The 14,483-nt window shown below is 39.1% G+C and overlaps 1 protein-coding gene across 1 annotated transcript; it reads left to right on the top strand.

The window, feature by feature from the left end:
- Positions 1-6,017: 6,017 nt before the first annotated feature.
- On the top strand, positions 6,018-7,962 carry LOC133730521 (uncharacterized). Its single transcript, XM_062158098.1, has 2 exons — positions 6,018-6,039; positions 7,424-7,962. Exons 1-2 carry the CDS (start codon positions 6,018-6,020, stop codon positions 7,960-7,962), a joined length of 561 nt encoding a protein of 186 aa, XP_062014082.1.
- The last annotated feature ends 6,521 nt before the right edge of the window (positions 7,963-14,483 follow it).

The raw sequence follows: 14,483 nt of genomic DNA, 5'->3' as shown, positions 1-14,483 counted from the left end.
TTTCCAGTGATCGCTCAACCATGCCCAACTCCTCGATCATGGAAACTCGATGAGAATAAAGGGGATTGCCAGGCAAATCTGATTGAGATCGGGAATTGGCGCACTTGGGATCCGGGTGTGCGAATCAGATCGAGGAAAGGGCGACTCAAATCTCCGATCGATCACAACGGAATCTTCAAGTCTCAGCGGTCCGGGCTTGGAGATCCGATCGGATTCGTTTGGCCTAGCTTGATGGATGAGGCTGCGCATCATTATGCGTCGACTGAGAGCATGGTGGTGATAGGCGGTGTGCAGGGTCTTGCAAGGTCAGTGACAAGATTGACGACATCGGCAATGGAATGGCAGGTGGGTCTTGCTATGAATCTACTGCCTGAGGTTGTGAGGCAGATCATGGAGAGGAGCGTTGAGCCGACCCATGAGTCTAACGGTGCAGTGTTAGCGGCAACGACGGTGAGGTGTACGGACGGGAGAGGCAACGACGGTGAGGCTGCAGATTGGGTGCCCTTCTGTGGTTGGGTGCCCAAATCAGTTTTGGGGCCCAAGTCCGTGTTCAGGCCTAAACCAATCTGGGTGCCCAAACATAGCACAGTTGTGGGGCCTAATTGGAGATGGGCTTGGAAGTGGACTCAGCTATGGGCTCTATGTTGGACTCGGGCTATCTTATGGGCCCAATTGGTGGACTCTAACTCTCTAGGGTATCGTATTTGGGATCCTGGAGGTTTACTAAAACAGAAACCGAGTATGTTTGGCATCAGTGATACTATTGGATCTTCTGGAGTAGTACTAAAAGAGGATTCAAGCTATTCTATAATGGCGGAGCATGAAACATCAAATGAGTGGACCTATCTCTATGTACCACCGTGGGTACTACCACATCTTCTTGTTCTGTCTGTACATGGCAGTGGAAGGGTATGTAATGGCCACTCTGGCCTTAAGCTAAAACAAATTTCTAGAAATTTGTTAACACTCCACGAATGTTATCTGGATGTGTTACAATATGATTGCAACCCAACTCTATTGAGTTTCTATCTATAAAGCTATTTCCTTGATTCAAAAAAAAAAAAAACAAAAAAAATGAAAGAATGGAGGACTAAAACTTGTAAACAAAAATTCCATTAAAACAAGCAAAACTACAACTGAATTATTAACGAAGATTAATACAATACAATACGATACTACCCAAAAAAACACAATAAATGAAAGAATGATCAAGGATAAATGTATTATCAACAAAAAAAAAAGGACGAAAGAAAAGGAAGATAAATATAATTTTTTGGGTAGTACAAAAATAAATGAAAGAAGAATAAGGGATAAATGTAGTATCTATATATAAAAAAAAAACCAAGAAAATAGAGGAAGGAAAAGGGGCCTCCAGGAAAAAAAAAACAAATGATATGCAATGTGAATCGAACTTGTATCACTGAGTTGAAATTAGAAGTTCAGTGCCAACTGAACTACAAAACATTCATGCAATTGGGGCCTTTTTACACAAATATATAATAGTACAGAGAATTATATAGGGCATGCAAACATGTTGCACGGCATCTAAGGCTCTAAGCCGGCTCTGCTTGTAAGAACAAATTACAATAACTCCATGGCAATATATATCTAGCAGACCAAAGTCTCACAAGCCGAGCATTATCCAACCATTTAATTATCAATCACCCTTATGAATGGAATAAGAAAGAGTAACAGATAAGAGTAACAACCACAAAAAAAAACAGATTACAAGAACGATGAGTGCCACTGAGCCACTCAACCAACACATATATACTGATGAAATTAGCTTGTCTATTCAGGAGTTGAGCCATCTCATTTCCAATACATATACTGGTAAAGTTAGCAATGCAGTTGACAGAGGGATTATTGTGCATTCGAGTACTCATAATATCTAGCTCGAAAGTAAAAAGAAGGGTGTTGATTTCGTCCGCCAGTTGAATATGAAATTCTGAATAACTTCCGGATTGGAGGAAATGGGAGAAACAGAGGACAAGCTGGTCTACGAAAACAAGATATACTTATTATACAGTAGGGTTAAAATTATTACACAATTAATGAATTAATATAGAGACTATTAGTCTATATTACTATGAAACCCATGCATAAAAAATGGGATTTGAAATAAAAGAAGAACAATTCTTAGGTTCACCCCTATGGTGAATGAGCATATTCACCCCCGTTGTCGATTAACATATTTTTACTTAATAAATTTATAATCCAACGGTCTATATCTTAAATTATCCTTTAAAGATCATCTATGTAAAAAATCAATCGAATCGGAAATCGTTTAATTATTTAATTGAATCAAACAAATGGATGGTTCTAACAACACTTACTAAAATGAATAACTAAAAGGTCTTCAATTTGATTGATTTTTTTACAGAGCTAATCTTTATATTACGTTATACAACATGAATGGTTGAATTAGAAAATTATAAAGTTATTATGCGTTAATCGCAAGAGATGGTGAATTTGCTCATTCACCTTAGGGTGAACCTAAGAATTGTTCATAAAAGAATGATGAATTTTGTGGATGAAGGCTAGCAACTCCCTCCTCCACAGATGTATTCCTTCTTCCTTCACTGTAACTTGCACAACACTTCCCAGAAACTAGTATTATCCTTCCTGGAAAGAGGGGACAACAGAAAAAGGAGAAACAAAAAATAGTGACATGCATGTATGTCTAGATGGTAAATAAGAGTAGCAAAGACGGGAACAGTAACTGCATAACTGGCAAGGCAAGATCAAAGAAACTGAAGAGAAATGAAATTGCTTGAATTACTAGTTGTCAATTGATTACAAGAGTTAACTGATATTTAAACTATTACAAGCATAGAGATGCTAAACAAGTGTGGGAGACAACATTGAGATGCCAAGGTCTTGAGCTCCTAACATGTCGTGGTCTTCTTATTCTCAATGTATGGGAGATGGTGACTTTGTACTTTTGAGGACAGAGAGCATGCTTTGTCTCTTGGTGGAGAGTTACTATTATTATCCCCCCGCAAGCTGATGCGGGGATGAGGAGCAATCAGCTTGGAACTTGGAACTGAGATCTGCAAAGCAATGCTTGGAAAGTACTTCGGTAAAGATATCGGCAACACTGGCAGCAGAGGAGGCAGGTTGAAGACGTGGATTGCCACTGGTTCTCGAATGAAGTAAAAGTCATGTCAACATGCTTTGGTCTAGATTGGAGAGAAAACAGAGAAGTAGACATAAACACAGTGGCTGAAAACACAGAGAAGAAGCAAACTGAATTGGTGTACCATGGAACTGACGAATAGAGAAAGAGAGAATTTTGAGTTTGTTTAAGAATGAAGAAAGGTAATAGTCGCACATGCAAAGTGGAGATGTAAAGTAAGGAAGAGTAAATCCACTGCACCAGACGCACGAACCCAAAGGGTCCCTCAAATCTACGGCCAACAGATAGGATTTCTTTCACAGAGAAAAGAAAAAGAGATAGTGAGAGGAGAGTCTGAACAGGGGAGAAGGAGAAGGGTTGTTGGGATTTGATGGGAATTTAGATATGGTGCTTCTGTTGTCAATGGAGGAGAATGGCAGCGGATTGATGTCAAAGGTAATTTAGGGTTTAGAAGAGTAAAGAGTGAGGAAGAGTAAATTCACTGCACTGCAGACGCACGAACCCAAATGGTCCCTCAAATCTGCGGGCCACGGAATGAAGATTATAATTTATAATAAAAAATGTGAGAGAGAGGAGAGTCTCAGCAGAGGATAATGGGAATGAGAGGAATACTTACAAAGAAATATAAGAAAAACTATATGAAATTACGAGAGAGAAGAATGAGTTGAGAAGAGTGAGTTTCAGAATGGGAGCCGAGGGCTCCAAATAGGTGACATTGAGTGCACCGACAGCAACACAAACTCAAAAGAGAAGGAAGAGACTGAAAAAAATAAGGTAAAAACAAGAGGAACATGACGCATGGTCTGGACAATAAGAAGAGAGAGTTGGCAAGCATGGGAAGAAGAAATTGTAAACAAAGGAAAAGGGAAAATGTGGCAGACAAGACTCTTTTGTCTTGATGTATTTGCTTTGTCTTGGTGTGGCAGACAATGGGGAAGATGTGGGAAATAATTAAAGAGAGAGAATTAAAGATTAAAAACTTGAAGGAGAGAGACCGGGAGGATGTGGGAGAAAAAGACGTAATAGGAATTAAAAAACTTGAAGGATGATTGGATAGAGAAAGATACATAGATTAATAGTGGGTTGTTCTTGTGGTTGACAAAGATGTTGTTGGCACGGTAGGTGTGAGAAGATGACCGAGAGTGGGCAGATTATAGAAAGTGAGTTTGGAATATAATATCTCAAAGGATGAGGAGATGAGGAGCAGAAGAAGAAGACACGAAGTAGAAGAGAGAGAGAGATTGTTGCAGACGAGTGGCCAGTGAAGAAGAGAGAGAAAGAGCAAGGCCTGCATCACTGGGGATTGCGGCGTGGTTCATCGAAAACGCTGCTCCGGCATGGCCCGGCATGGTTCATCGGGACGCTGCTCCGGCATGGTTCATCGGAGATTGAATGGCCCGGCATAGTTCATCGGGACGCTGCTCCGGCATGGTTCATCGGAGATTGAATGACCCGGCATGGTTCATCGGGATGCTGCTCCGGCATGGTTCATCGGAGATTGAATGACCCGGCATGGTTCATCGGGACGCTGCTCCGGCATGGTTCATCGGGACGCTGCTCCGGCATGGTTCATCGGAGATTGAACTAAGAAGAAGGTTCATAGATGCTGGATCTCGGAGAAGGGATGTTGGGATAGGGTGGGAAATTGAAACATGGTGCTTCTGCCATGATGGTGCTAGAAGCCTAGAATAACATATCAAGGGAAAAGAGGTAAGCAGACTTGAATCGGAAATTGAACTAGTGGGAAGAAGAATTCAGAAATGCTGCAATCGATTTTAGACCCGTGGGTGCATGGAGAAAATTACTCCATACACCCAGGGAAGGTTTTGGAGATCAAAGGATCAAGAGCTGTTAAGCAGTAGCTCTGATACCATGAAGAGAAATGAAATTGCTTGAATTACTAGTTGTCAATTGATTACAAGAGTTAACTGATATTTAAACTATTACAAGCATAGAGATGCTAAACAAGTGTGGGAGACAACATTGAGATGCCAAGGTCTTGAGCTCCTAACATGTCGTGGTCTTCTTATTCTCAATGTATGGGAGATGGTGACTTTGTACTTTTGAGGACAGAGAGCATGCTTTGTCTCTTGGTGGAGAGTTACTATTATTAAAAACCACTAAGCCTCATAGCATAGAATTTTGCTATTAGACTCTGATTGCCTATAAGGAATCAAAAATCGCATAAAACCAACCTCAGTTGATGACATGATTCACGAGTTACGCTGCAGGATCACTTCCTCAAACTCTCAAAGTCAATGGTCCTAGGGGCCGGGAGAGGGTATAAATCAACAACCGAAGGAAGAACGTAAGAGAAGAAAAGGGTAAAAAGAAACCACCAAGTAGAGATGCCTTTGCTCAGAAGTCAAAACCATCGACTCACAACTGAGCACGTATGTAGCCTATTATTTCAAGCATTTCATTGTCATCATGCTTGAACAAAAGAAAAAGAAACCATTCGATCGATTTCACAAGCATATCTGATATCGTCTTCCTGTTAGAACTAAATGGACCTATCATAATCTATTATGCAGAATGCAAATTGGATTATAACTTGATTCATTAATAGGAGTTGTAAGTTAAATACAATACCTAGAAACCTATTGAGATAATTATATCAACTCATTGGTTAGGAATCCATTAGTTGGTTTACATTGTAATCCGATTTAGTGTTGCATTAGGTTTTCTAATTGTTGGTGACTTAGTTTCTAAGAAACATCTTTATGGGAGGATTCTTAGGAACATAACCGATATTTATAGAAGTGTTGGTCCCTGCTCTCTCTGTCATAAAAGCATTAAGTCCTGCCCCATAGAAAGGAGCTTGTATTCAGAGACGAGGAGAAGATCAATACTAGCTACTGTCAATTTGCCTGCAGCAATGGCACCTAACAATGAAGAAGGTTAGTCCCTAAACTTATATTTTGGTTCATGTGGTCTTGATTAATATTCAGTGTGTTTATGTTATTGTGAATTGATCTTGGTCTTGATTTGCTCATTCAGTCTAACAAATGGTATCAGAGCATTAGGTTTTCACAAACATAAATCAATTTTTGGAAGAACCAAAATTTTATTTTCAGCAAAACCCATTTATAAAACTTGTTCTAAACCTTGCTAAAGAAAAAGGCCACGAGTGGGCCAGTTTTTAGAAAAAAAAATTTCGGCCCAAAACCCGCAGGCGCTGACCCGGACCCAATCCCATTTAAAACCCTGTTGCAGATGACCGTTATACTCTAACGGTCATATTCGTTTCGGGGATTAGGGTTTTTGGTCCGAGATTGAAAGCGCAGGGGACGTTTATGTCCTCTATGGAATTCAAGACACCAAATTCTGCGGATTAAGAAGCCGAACTGATTGATTGTTGTATTTGATTGAAAATCATGCTTCCGCGATAAAGTTTTGCAGCAAATTAAGAATTTACAAGGTTAGAATTTCTGGAAATTTTTGGGTTTTAAAATTTTGGAATATTTTGATCATCGTGATGAGCAAGAACAATAGAGGCATTCCCGGCGTGCACCTAGGCTAGAGTAGATGGTGACCGGATGAAACTTAATTTTCAAAATTTGTTTTTGTGATGTGATGGTTTCCGGAATGAGCATGAACTTGAATATCCTGATGTTTTTGATATGATTGTTTTGTATGTTGTGAAATTTCTATAATTGATGATATGCGATGGTATAATATGACATGTGATTAAGTCGATTTCCCTGTACATGCTTGTTATGCTAAAAGTTGCAGATTGAAAGGAAATTTTTCATGGTCTGTGAATTTAAATGGTTAAGTGGATATGTTGCACAAAATGATTATCTGCTTGTTATTCAAAATTCATTAAGATGAAGAAAAGATCAGAAACTTGTGTTCAACTTTTAAACAGTATATGTATATTGTCTTCCAAAGAAGTTTGAGCTATACGGTTTAAAAGGTGGAACAGCATTATGCATAATTTTGAGTTCAATTTTGGATTCTAGGGACTTTTCTTCTGTCATAAAGATGTTGATTGTCTTTAGAATAATATGAATTCACTGCTTGTGGAATAATGATTGAGGAACCTCCAGAATGTCATGTTTTCTGCTATAAAAGTGATGCTTGATATTGATTGCAGAATGGCTAAAAATTGCATTATTTGCTTTTGGTATTGTTTTGTTTAAAAGATTGATTGTTTTCTGCTTGTGTGTTTAAATGAACTGCTTTAGAATTAACACATGTATGCAGGACACTTTTTGACAAAACTTGTTTTTGAGAACTGTTGAAAACTAAAACTTAATTTTTCTTTGTTTTACTCCCTAGGAATCACCTACATGAACCTGAACAACATCCAGATGCTTACTGGATCTCATTTGAAGGCCTGGAAAAGTGGTGTGGAGTTTTATCTCATGATGCATGAGAACATGGATTTGTGTTTTACTGATACAGAACCCTATGGAATAGATGCCAGTAGCTCACCTGATGAGAAGAAATATTATCGAGATTGGCATAGAGCAAATTATAGGGCTAAGAATGTAATGAGGACCACCATGTCTGATACTGTGAGGGGTAGCATAGATGAACCAGCCCTAGCAGTTGATTATATGGATGCTATAGCCGAGAAATTCAAGGAAAGCAATAAGGCTGAAGCAACTAGACTCAATAAGGAGATGAATGAATTAAGATACACTGGTAGTGGAGGAGTTAGGCAGCACATATTGAAGCTTACTGAATTAAATGCTGGGCTCAGGGATCTCGATATGGGGGTTAAGGATGACCAACTTGTTCACAATGCCTTAGACTCCCTGCCACCTAGTTTTAACACCCTGAGGACTAGCTACAATGCACAAAAGGAGAACTAGTCCTTGAATGAGCTTATTGCCATCTGCGTGGATGAGGAGAGTAGGATGAAGAAAGAGAAGCAACCCTCCACCTCTGTCAATTTAGTTGAAAAGCCAAAGAAACAGAACAAATTCAAGCCTAAGAAAACAATAGCTAAGCCATCAGGAAATACTGCAGCAGCTAAAGTCAACAAGCCATTTAAGTTCAAGTGCTATTTTTGTAAGAAAGTAGGACACATGAAGAAGGACTGTACAAAATTTAAGGCATGGCTTGTGAAAAAGGGTAAGATTAATTTATTTAATCATTTAGAAACTTTTTCATTAGAAGTTAATTTTGTTAACATAGAACCTCATTCTTATTGGTTAGACTCTGGCAGTCCCTTACACATTACAAATTCAATGCAGGGATTCATAAGGAAGAGGAAGCCAAGAAGTGATGAAGCTAATATCTGCGTTGGCAATGGAATGAGGGTTGCAGTCAAGGCAGTAGGATCTTTAAAGCTAGATTTGGGTTTAGGAAATTTTCTGGTTTTAGATAGTGTTTAATTATTCCCTCAATTAAGAGGAATTTGCTTTCAGTTAGTCTTTTGGTTAAGAGTGGATGTAATTTTTACATTGGTTCTAATGGAATAAAAATTTTCAAGGATTCTCTTGATTTCTTGCCTAAAGATTATTCTATTTTTGGTTCTGGTGTTATTGTGAATGATTATTTAAGATTGAATTGTTCATTAGGTCAACAAGAAACTTTACTTGTTGAAAATAACAATAACACATCAAGTATAAATACCATTACTGGTGTAAAAAGAATTCTGCATAATGAAAAATCTGCATATTTGTGGCACAAGAGACTTGGCCACATATCAAAAGATAGATTGAAAGTACTTGTGAAAAATAAGACACTTCCAGAATTAGACTTTGATGATCTTGAAAACTGTATTGAATGTTATAAAGGAAAAATGACAAACTTAAGAAAGAAAAATGCCAACAGAAGTAAGAAACTGTTGGAATTAATACATACAGATATATGTGGCCCTTTTAGACACAAGACAATATGTGGAAATATTTACTTCATTACCTTTATAGACGATTTTTCTAGGTATAGCTACATCTACTTACTGTCAGAAAAATCACAATCACTTGAGGCTTTTAAAATTTTCAAAACTGAGGTTGAACATCAATTGGACTTGAAAATTAAGGTTGTGAGGTCTGATAGGGGGGGGGAGAGTTTTATGGCAAATATACTGAGCAAGGACAACAAAAGGGTCCTTTTGCATTATATCTGCAAAGTGTAGGCATAAAGGCTCAGTATACAACACCATATAATCCCCAACAAAATGGGGTAGCCGAGAGGAAAAATAGAACTCTATTAAACATGGTAAGAAGTATGATGTGTACTTCAGGATTGCCAAAGATGTTTTGGGGAGAAGCTTTAAGAACTGCAAATTATCTTTGCAACAGATCCCCAAGCAAAGCTGTAGATAAAACACCATTAGAATTATGGTGTGGTAGGCAACCAAGTTTACACCATTGTCATGTTTGGGGATGTAAAGCTGAAGCAAGGATTTATAATCCAAATTTAGGAAAGCTTGATCCAAAGTCTGTAACTTGTCATTTTATTGGCTACTGTGAAAAGTCTAAAGGATATAAACTTTATTCACCTCATCATTCACCTAGAGTTTTTGAAACTCATCAAGTTAAATTTTTAGGTGAAAGTGTCTGCAATACAAATTTTGAGGACTTGTCTTCAGATTTTGAAGAAATTGTAGAGAATGTGGATAATATAGCAGTAATGCCAAGCATTCAAATTCATTAAGTTCAGGATTACACCATTGTCATGTCTGGGGATGTAAAGCTGAAGCAAGGATTTATAATCCAAATTTAGGAAAGCTTGATCCAAAGTCTGTAACTTGTCATTTTATTGGCTACTGTGAAAAGTCTAAAGGATATAAACTTTATTCACCTCATCATTCACCTAGAGTTTTTGAAACTCATCAAGTTAAATTTTTAGGTGAAAGTGTCTGCAATACAAATTTTGAGGACTTGTCTTCAGATTTTGAAGAAATTGTAGAGAATGTGGATAATATAGCAGTAATGCCAAGCATTCAAATTCATTAAGTTCAGGATTAGTTCAAAGCCAAAATCTAGTTGAAGATCAAAATGCAATAGATACTGTCTTAGAGGCTAATGACCATGATTATGAAATGGCTGAACCAAATTTGGAGCAAGTACAAGATACTCCAGCTGAACCTCAACCTGAGCCTCAGCCTGAACCTGAACTTGAACCTCAACCCGAGCCACAACAAAATCAAGTTGTGCAACCTAGAAGATCACAGAGAATAAGGAAACCAAGGTTTGGAGGGGAGGATGATATTTATGAGGTTTATTTAAATGAAGTAGAATCTGCATTATCTGATGACAATGATCCCACTAGCTTTAAACAAGCAACTGGAAGTAATGATTCTGATGCCTGGACTCAAGCTATGATTGCAGAGCTTGATTCAATGTATAAAAATGGAGTATGGGAGCTTGTGAAGCCAAAAGAAAATCACAAGCCTATTGGCTGCAAGTGGATGTTTAAAACCAAAAGAGATGTCAGTGGAAACATAGAGAGACATAAAGCTAGACTAGTTGCTAAGGGTTTCACACAGAAGGAAGGGATAGATTTTACAGAAACTTTCTCACCTGTTTCAACTAAAGATTCATTTAGAATCATAATGGCTCTAGTAGCTCATTATGACATGGAATTACATCAAATGGATGTGAAAACAGCCTTTCTGAATGGGGAGCTAAAGGAAGAGATCTTCATGGTACAACCTGAAGGTTTTATTGAGGCAGGGAAAGAAAATATGGTCTGTAGACTTAAGAAATCAATTTATGGACTCAAACAAGCTAGTAGGCAGTGGTATAAGAAATTTGACTCAGTTGTTTCATCTTATGGATTTTTTGAAAATCTAGTTGATGAGTGTGTTTATCTTAAAATTGTTGGAAATAATTTTATCTTTCTTATCCTTTATGTAGATGATATTCTTCTTGCTAGCAGTAATGTAAAATTACTGAAAGATACTAAAGCTTTCTTGTCAAGTAATTTTGACATGAAGGATCTAGGAGAAGCATCATATGTACTAGGAATTGAGATTAAGAGAGATAGGAAGCAGGGATTGTTGGGATTATCTCAACAAAATTATATTTCAAAAATTCTGAAAAGATTTGGAATGGAAACCTGTGCTAATGGTGAAGTTCCAATGTCTAAGAGAGATAAACTAACTAAAAATCAGTGTCCTAAAACTGATATTGAGAAAACTGAGATGGAGTCAATACCATATGTGTAGAATAGCTGTAAATCTTATGTAATTATGATTCTTATTTATTTAGGTTATCATGTAATTATAAGAATGATTGTTTCCTATTAGGGTTAGACTACTCCTCTTGTCCTTGTATATATACCCCTTTGTGGGATGAATAGAACATCAATTGAAAACCCTAAATCAAAGTATTCTTTTCTACTTGGTATCAGAGCAGGTTCAATCCTTTGAACTTGCCTGCATTCTTTGAATCCTGAATCCTGAATCCCAAAGCACACCACAAACCGCTGCGTACCACCACCATTAAAATCAAGCCATCCCTGAATTTTTTGAAGCCCTAGAAAAACCAAACCTGAAAAAAAAAAAACACCCCAAATTCCTCAATGGCCGGACCTGCAATTGAAGGCGAACAGTCAAATCCCGAGACAACAATGGTGTCCTCCTCACCGATCATCCATCACCACTACACCACCCAACAAGACAACTCTGCTTTCCCCACAAGCGTTGTCTTGAATGAATCCAACTACACCATATGGGCTCCTCTTATGCGAATGCGCATTGGAGCACGAGGGAAGGTTGGTTATCTGACCGGAGTAAAGGCTGAACCCGCCATGAATTCTGCAGAGTATGAAGCTTGGTCCACGAACAATGAAAAGGTGAAAAGTTGGCTAATTGACTCCATGGAATCCTCTCTCATGAATCGGTATATTCGTCTTCCTACTGCGAAAGATATTTGGGAAGCTGTAGAGAAAACCTTTTATGATGATTATGATGAAACCCGAATCTTTGAGTTGAACAAAAAGTGTTTTGAAGCAAAGCAGAATGGAAGGCCCATTCCAACCTACTACAATGAGTTAGTGGCAATGTTCCAGGAGATTGATCAAAGGGTGGCCTCTCAACAGGATAATGTTGCAGCTGTCGTTCAAGAAACTTCAGCAATGTCCCGGATGCGTGTTCACATGTTTTTGAGTGGACTTGACCCAGAGTATGATCAGGTGCGTGGAGAAATCCTACGCAAGGAGCCTAAATTCTCCTTGGAGCAGAGCTATGCTTACATTCGCAAGGTGCAATCAGAGAAACAAGCTATGGGGCGTTCGGTACCTACCGAATCTTCTGTTATGGCCGTTCAACGCCGACCAGGTCCTCCTCCAGGCTTCTCAGGTCCTTCTCCACGCCGTCCTCATGACAAACCAAACCCATATGCAAACAAAAAATGTGTTGTCTGTGGGGAATTAGGTCATACCAAGGAGCGGTGCTATGAAGTGATTGGCTACCCTGATTGGTGGGACTTCACCAGGAAACCGCGAAAGAATCCGGGCAAGGCGGCTATTGCTACTACAGAGGAAGAGCATCTCGACAATGCCTCCGCTAATGTAGCGCAGTCAGGTATGAAGCGTAAGGTTACTTTGAATAATACATGGATAATTGATACAGGTGCATCTGATCATATGACCAAAGACCCTAGCCTTGTGAAAAACCTTAGACGTTCCTCTCAAAATATTGTCTCTACTGCTGATGGTACTCCAACTCCGGTCACCGGAGAAGGTTCTATTGTTGTATCTGATACCTTAACCCTTGAATCTGTCCTAGTTGTTCCCTCACTAGCTTATAATCTCCTATCTGTTGGTCAGATTATTTTAGCACTTGCATGTATTGTGACCTTCTATCCATCTTTCTGTGTGTTTCAGGACATTCTGACTCGGCGGATTCTTGGTTATGGTGTTAGAAGGGGAAAATTATACTACCTGGATCTGACAGAGACTGGAGAAAACCAGAAGCATCTTTTGGGGCAAGCTAATCAGATTAATGGGGTAGAGAATGCAAAGGAAGCAGTATGGTTATGGCATCGCCGTTTAGGTCATCTATCTTTTAGTTATCTTAAGAAGCTGCAACCTCATTTGTTTTCGGTTGTCAGTGATTTGGATTTCCATTGTGACATTTGTGAACTGGCCAAGAGCCACCGTATTTCATATTCACCAAGTCTTAATAAAAGTCCTGTTCCTTTTATGAAAATTCACTCTGATGTCTGGGGCCCTGCAAAGATTCCTTTTCTTTCTGGAGCTCGATATTATGTCACATTTATTGATGATTGTACTCGCATGACGTGGGTGTCATTACTGAAGAATAAGAGTGAAGTATTTGGGTTGTTTACCAAATTTCACAAAATGGTGACCACTCAGTATCAACAATCCATCAGAGTGTTTCAATCTGACAATGGTGGAGAGTTTGTGAATGGCCCTATGATTGAATTTTGCCGGTCACAGGGGATTCGTCATCAAACCTCCAACTCTTATACTCCTCAACAGAATGGTTTGGCAGAACGGAAGAACAGGCAGTTGATGGAAGTTGTTCGGGCTTCATTGTTTGGCATGAATGTACCTCGGTCTTATTGGGGAGAAGCAGTGAAGTCAGCCGCATACCTCATCAATCGTACTCCTTCCCGGGTAATTGAGTTTCAGAATCCTCATCAGAAGCTTCATACACTCTTGACCATCCCCTCTATGCCTAATTTGGAACCCCGAGTGTTTGGGTGCACTGCATATGTTCATATACCAAAGCCACACTGGAGCAAACTTGATCCCCGTGCAACGAAGTGTATGTTTGTAGGTTATGCCGAGTTTCAGAAGGGCTACAGATGTTATGACCCGCTCACTAACACAGTACATCTCTCTCTTGATGTCTCGTTCCGTGAATCTGAGCCATATTACCCATGGGGAGCTTCTCGGTCTTCCCTTCAGGGGGAGAGAGGTTGTGAAGGGAATCCTATTGTTGAGTTTGATGTCTTTGAAGACTTGGAAAATTTGGAGGAGCGATTTGAAGGAAGAAATTCTGAAACAGCCAAAAACGATCGATCGCCCGAGACAAACAATCCAGAGACAGAAGCAGACGACACAAACGATCGATCGTTTGGAGATAACGATCGATCGTTTCAACAAGCAGAGACTGAGGTAGAAGCAGACGAAGCTAACGATCGATCGTTTCCTGAGATGACCTGTTTGGATAATTTGAATCAATATCTAGACATATCTGAAGCTCACACACAAGATATTTCCCCTTCTACATCACCAACCGAAGATTCCGCTCAGAATGATCCACCTCAGGTACCCCTAAACTTTAATGAGTCTTTTGGGTTAGAGAGTGTTGAACCTAGGAAATCACAAAGGGTTACCAAGGGAATTCCTAAGAAACAATATGAACCAGATACCAAAGCCAAAGCTAAATACCCTATAGCTAACTTTA

This window comes from Rosa rugosa, chromosome 2 (assembly GCF_958449725.1).
Source record: "Rosa rugosa chromosome 2, drRosRugo1.1, whole genome shotgun sequence".
Lineage (NCBI taxonomy): Eukaryota > Viridiplantae > Streptophyta > Magnoliopsida > Rosales > Rosaceae > Rosa > Rosa rugosa.
This window is presented reverse-complemented; position numbering and strand designations above follow the sequence as displayed.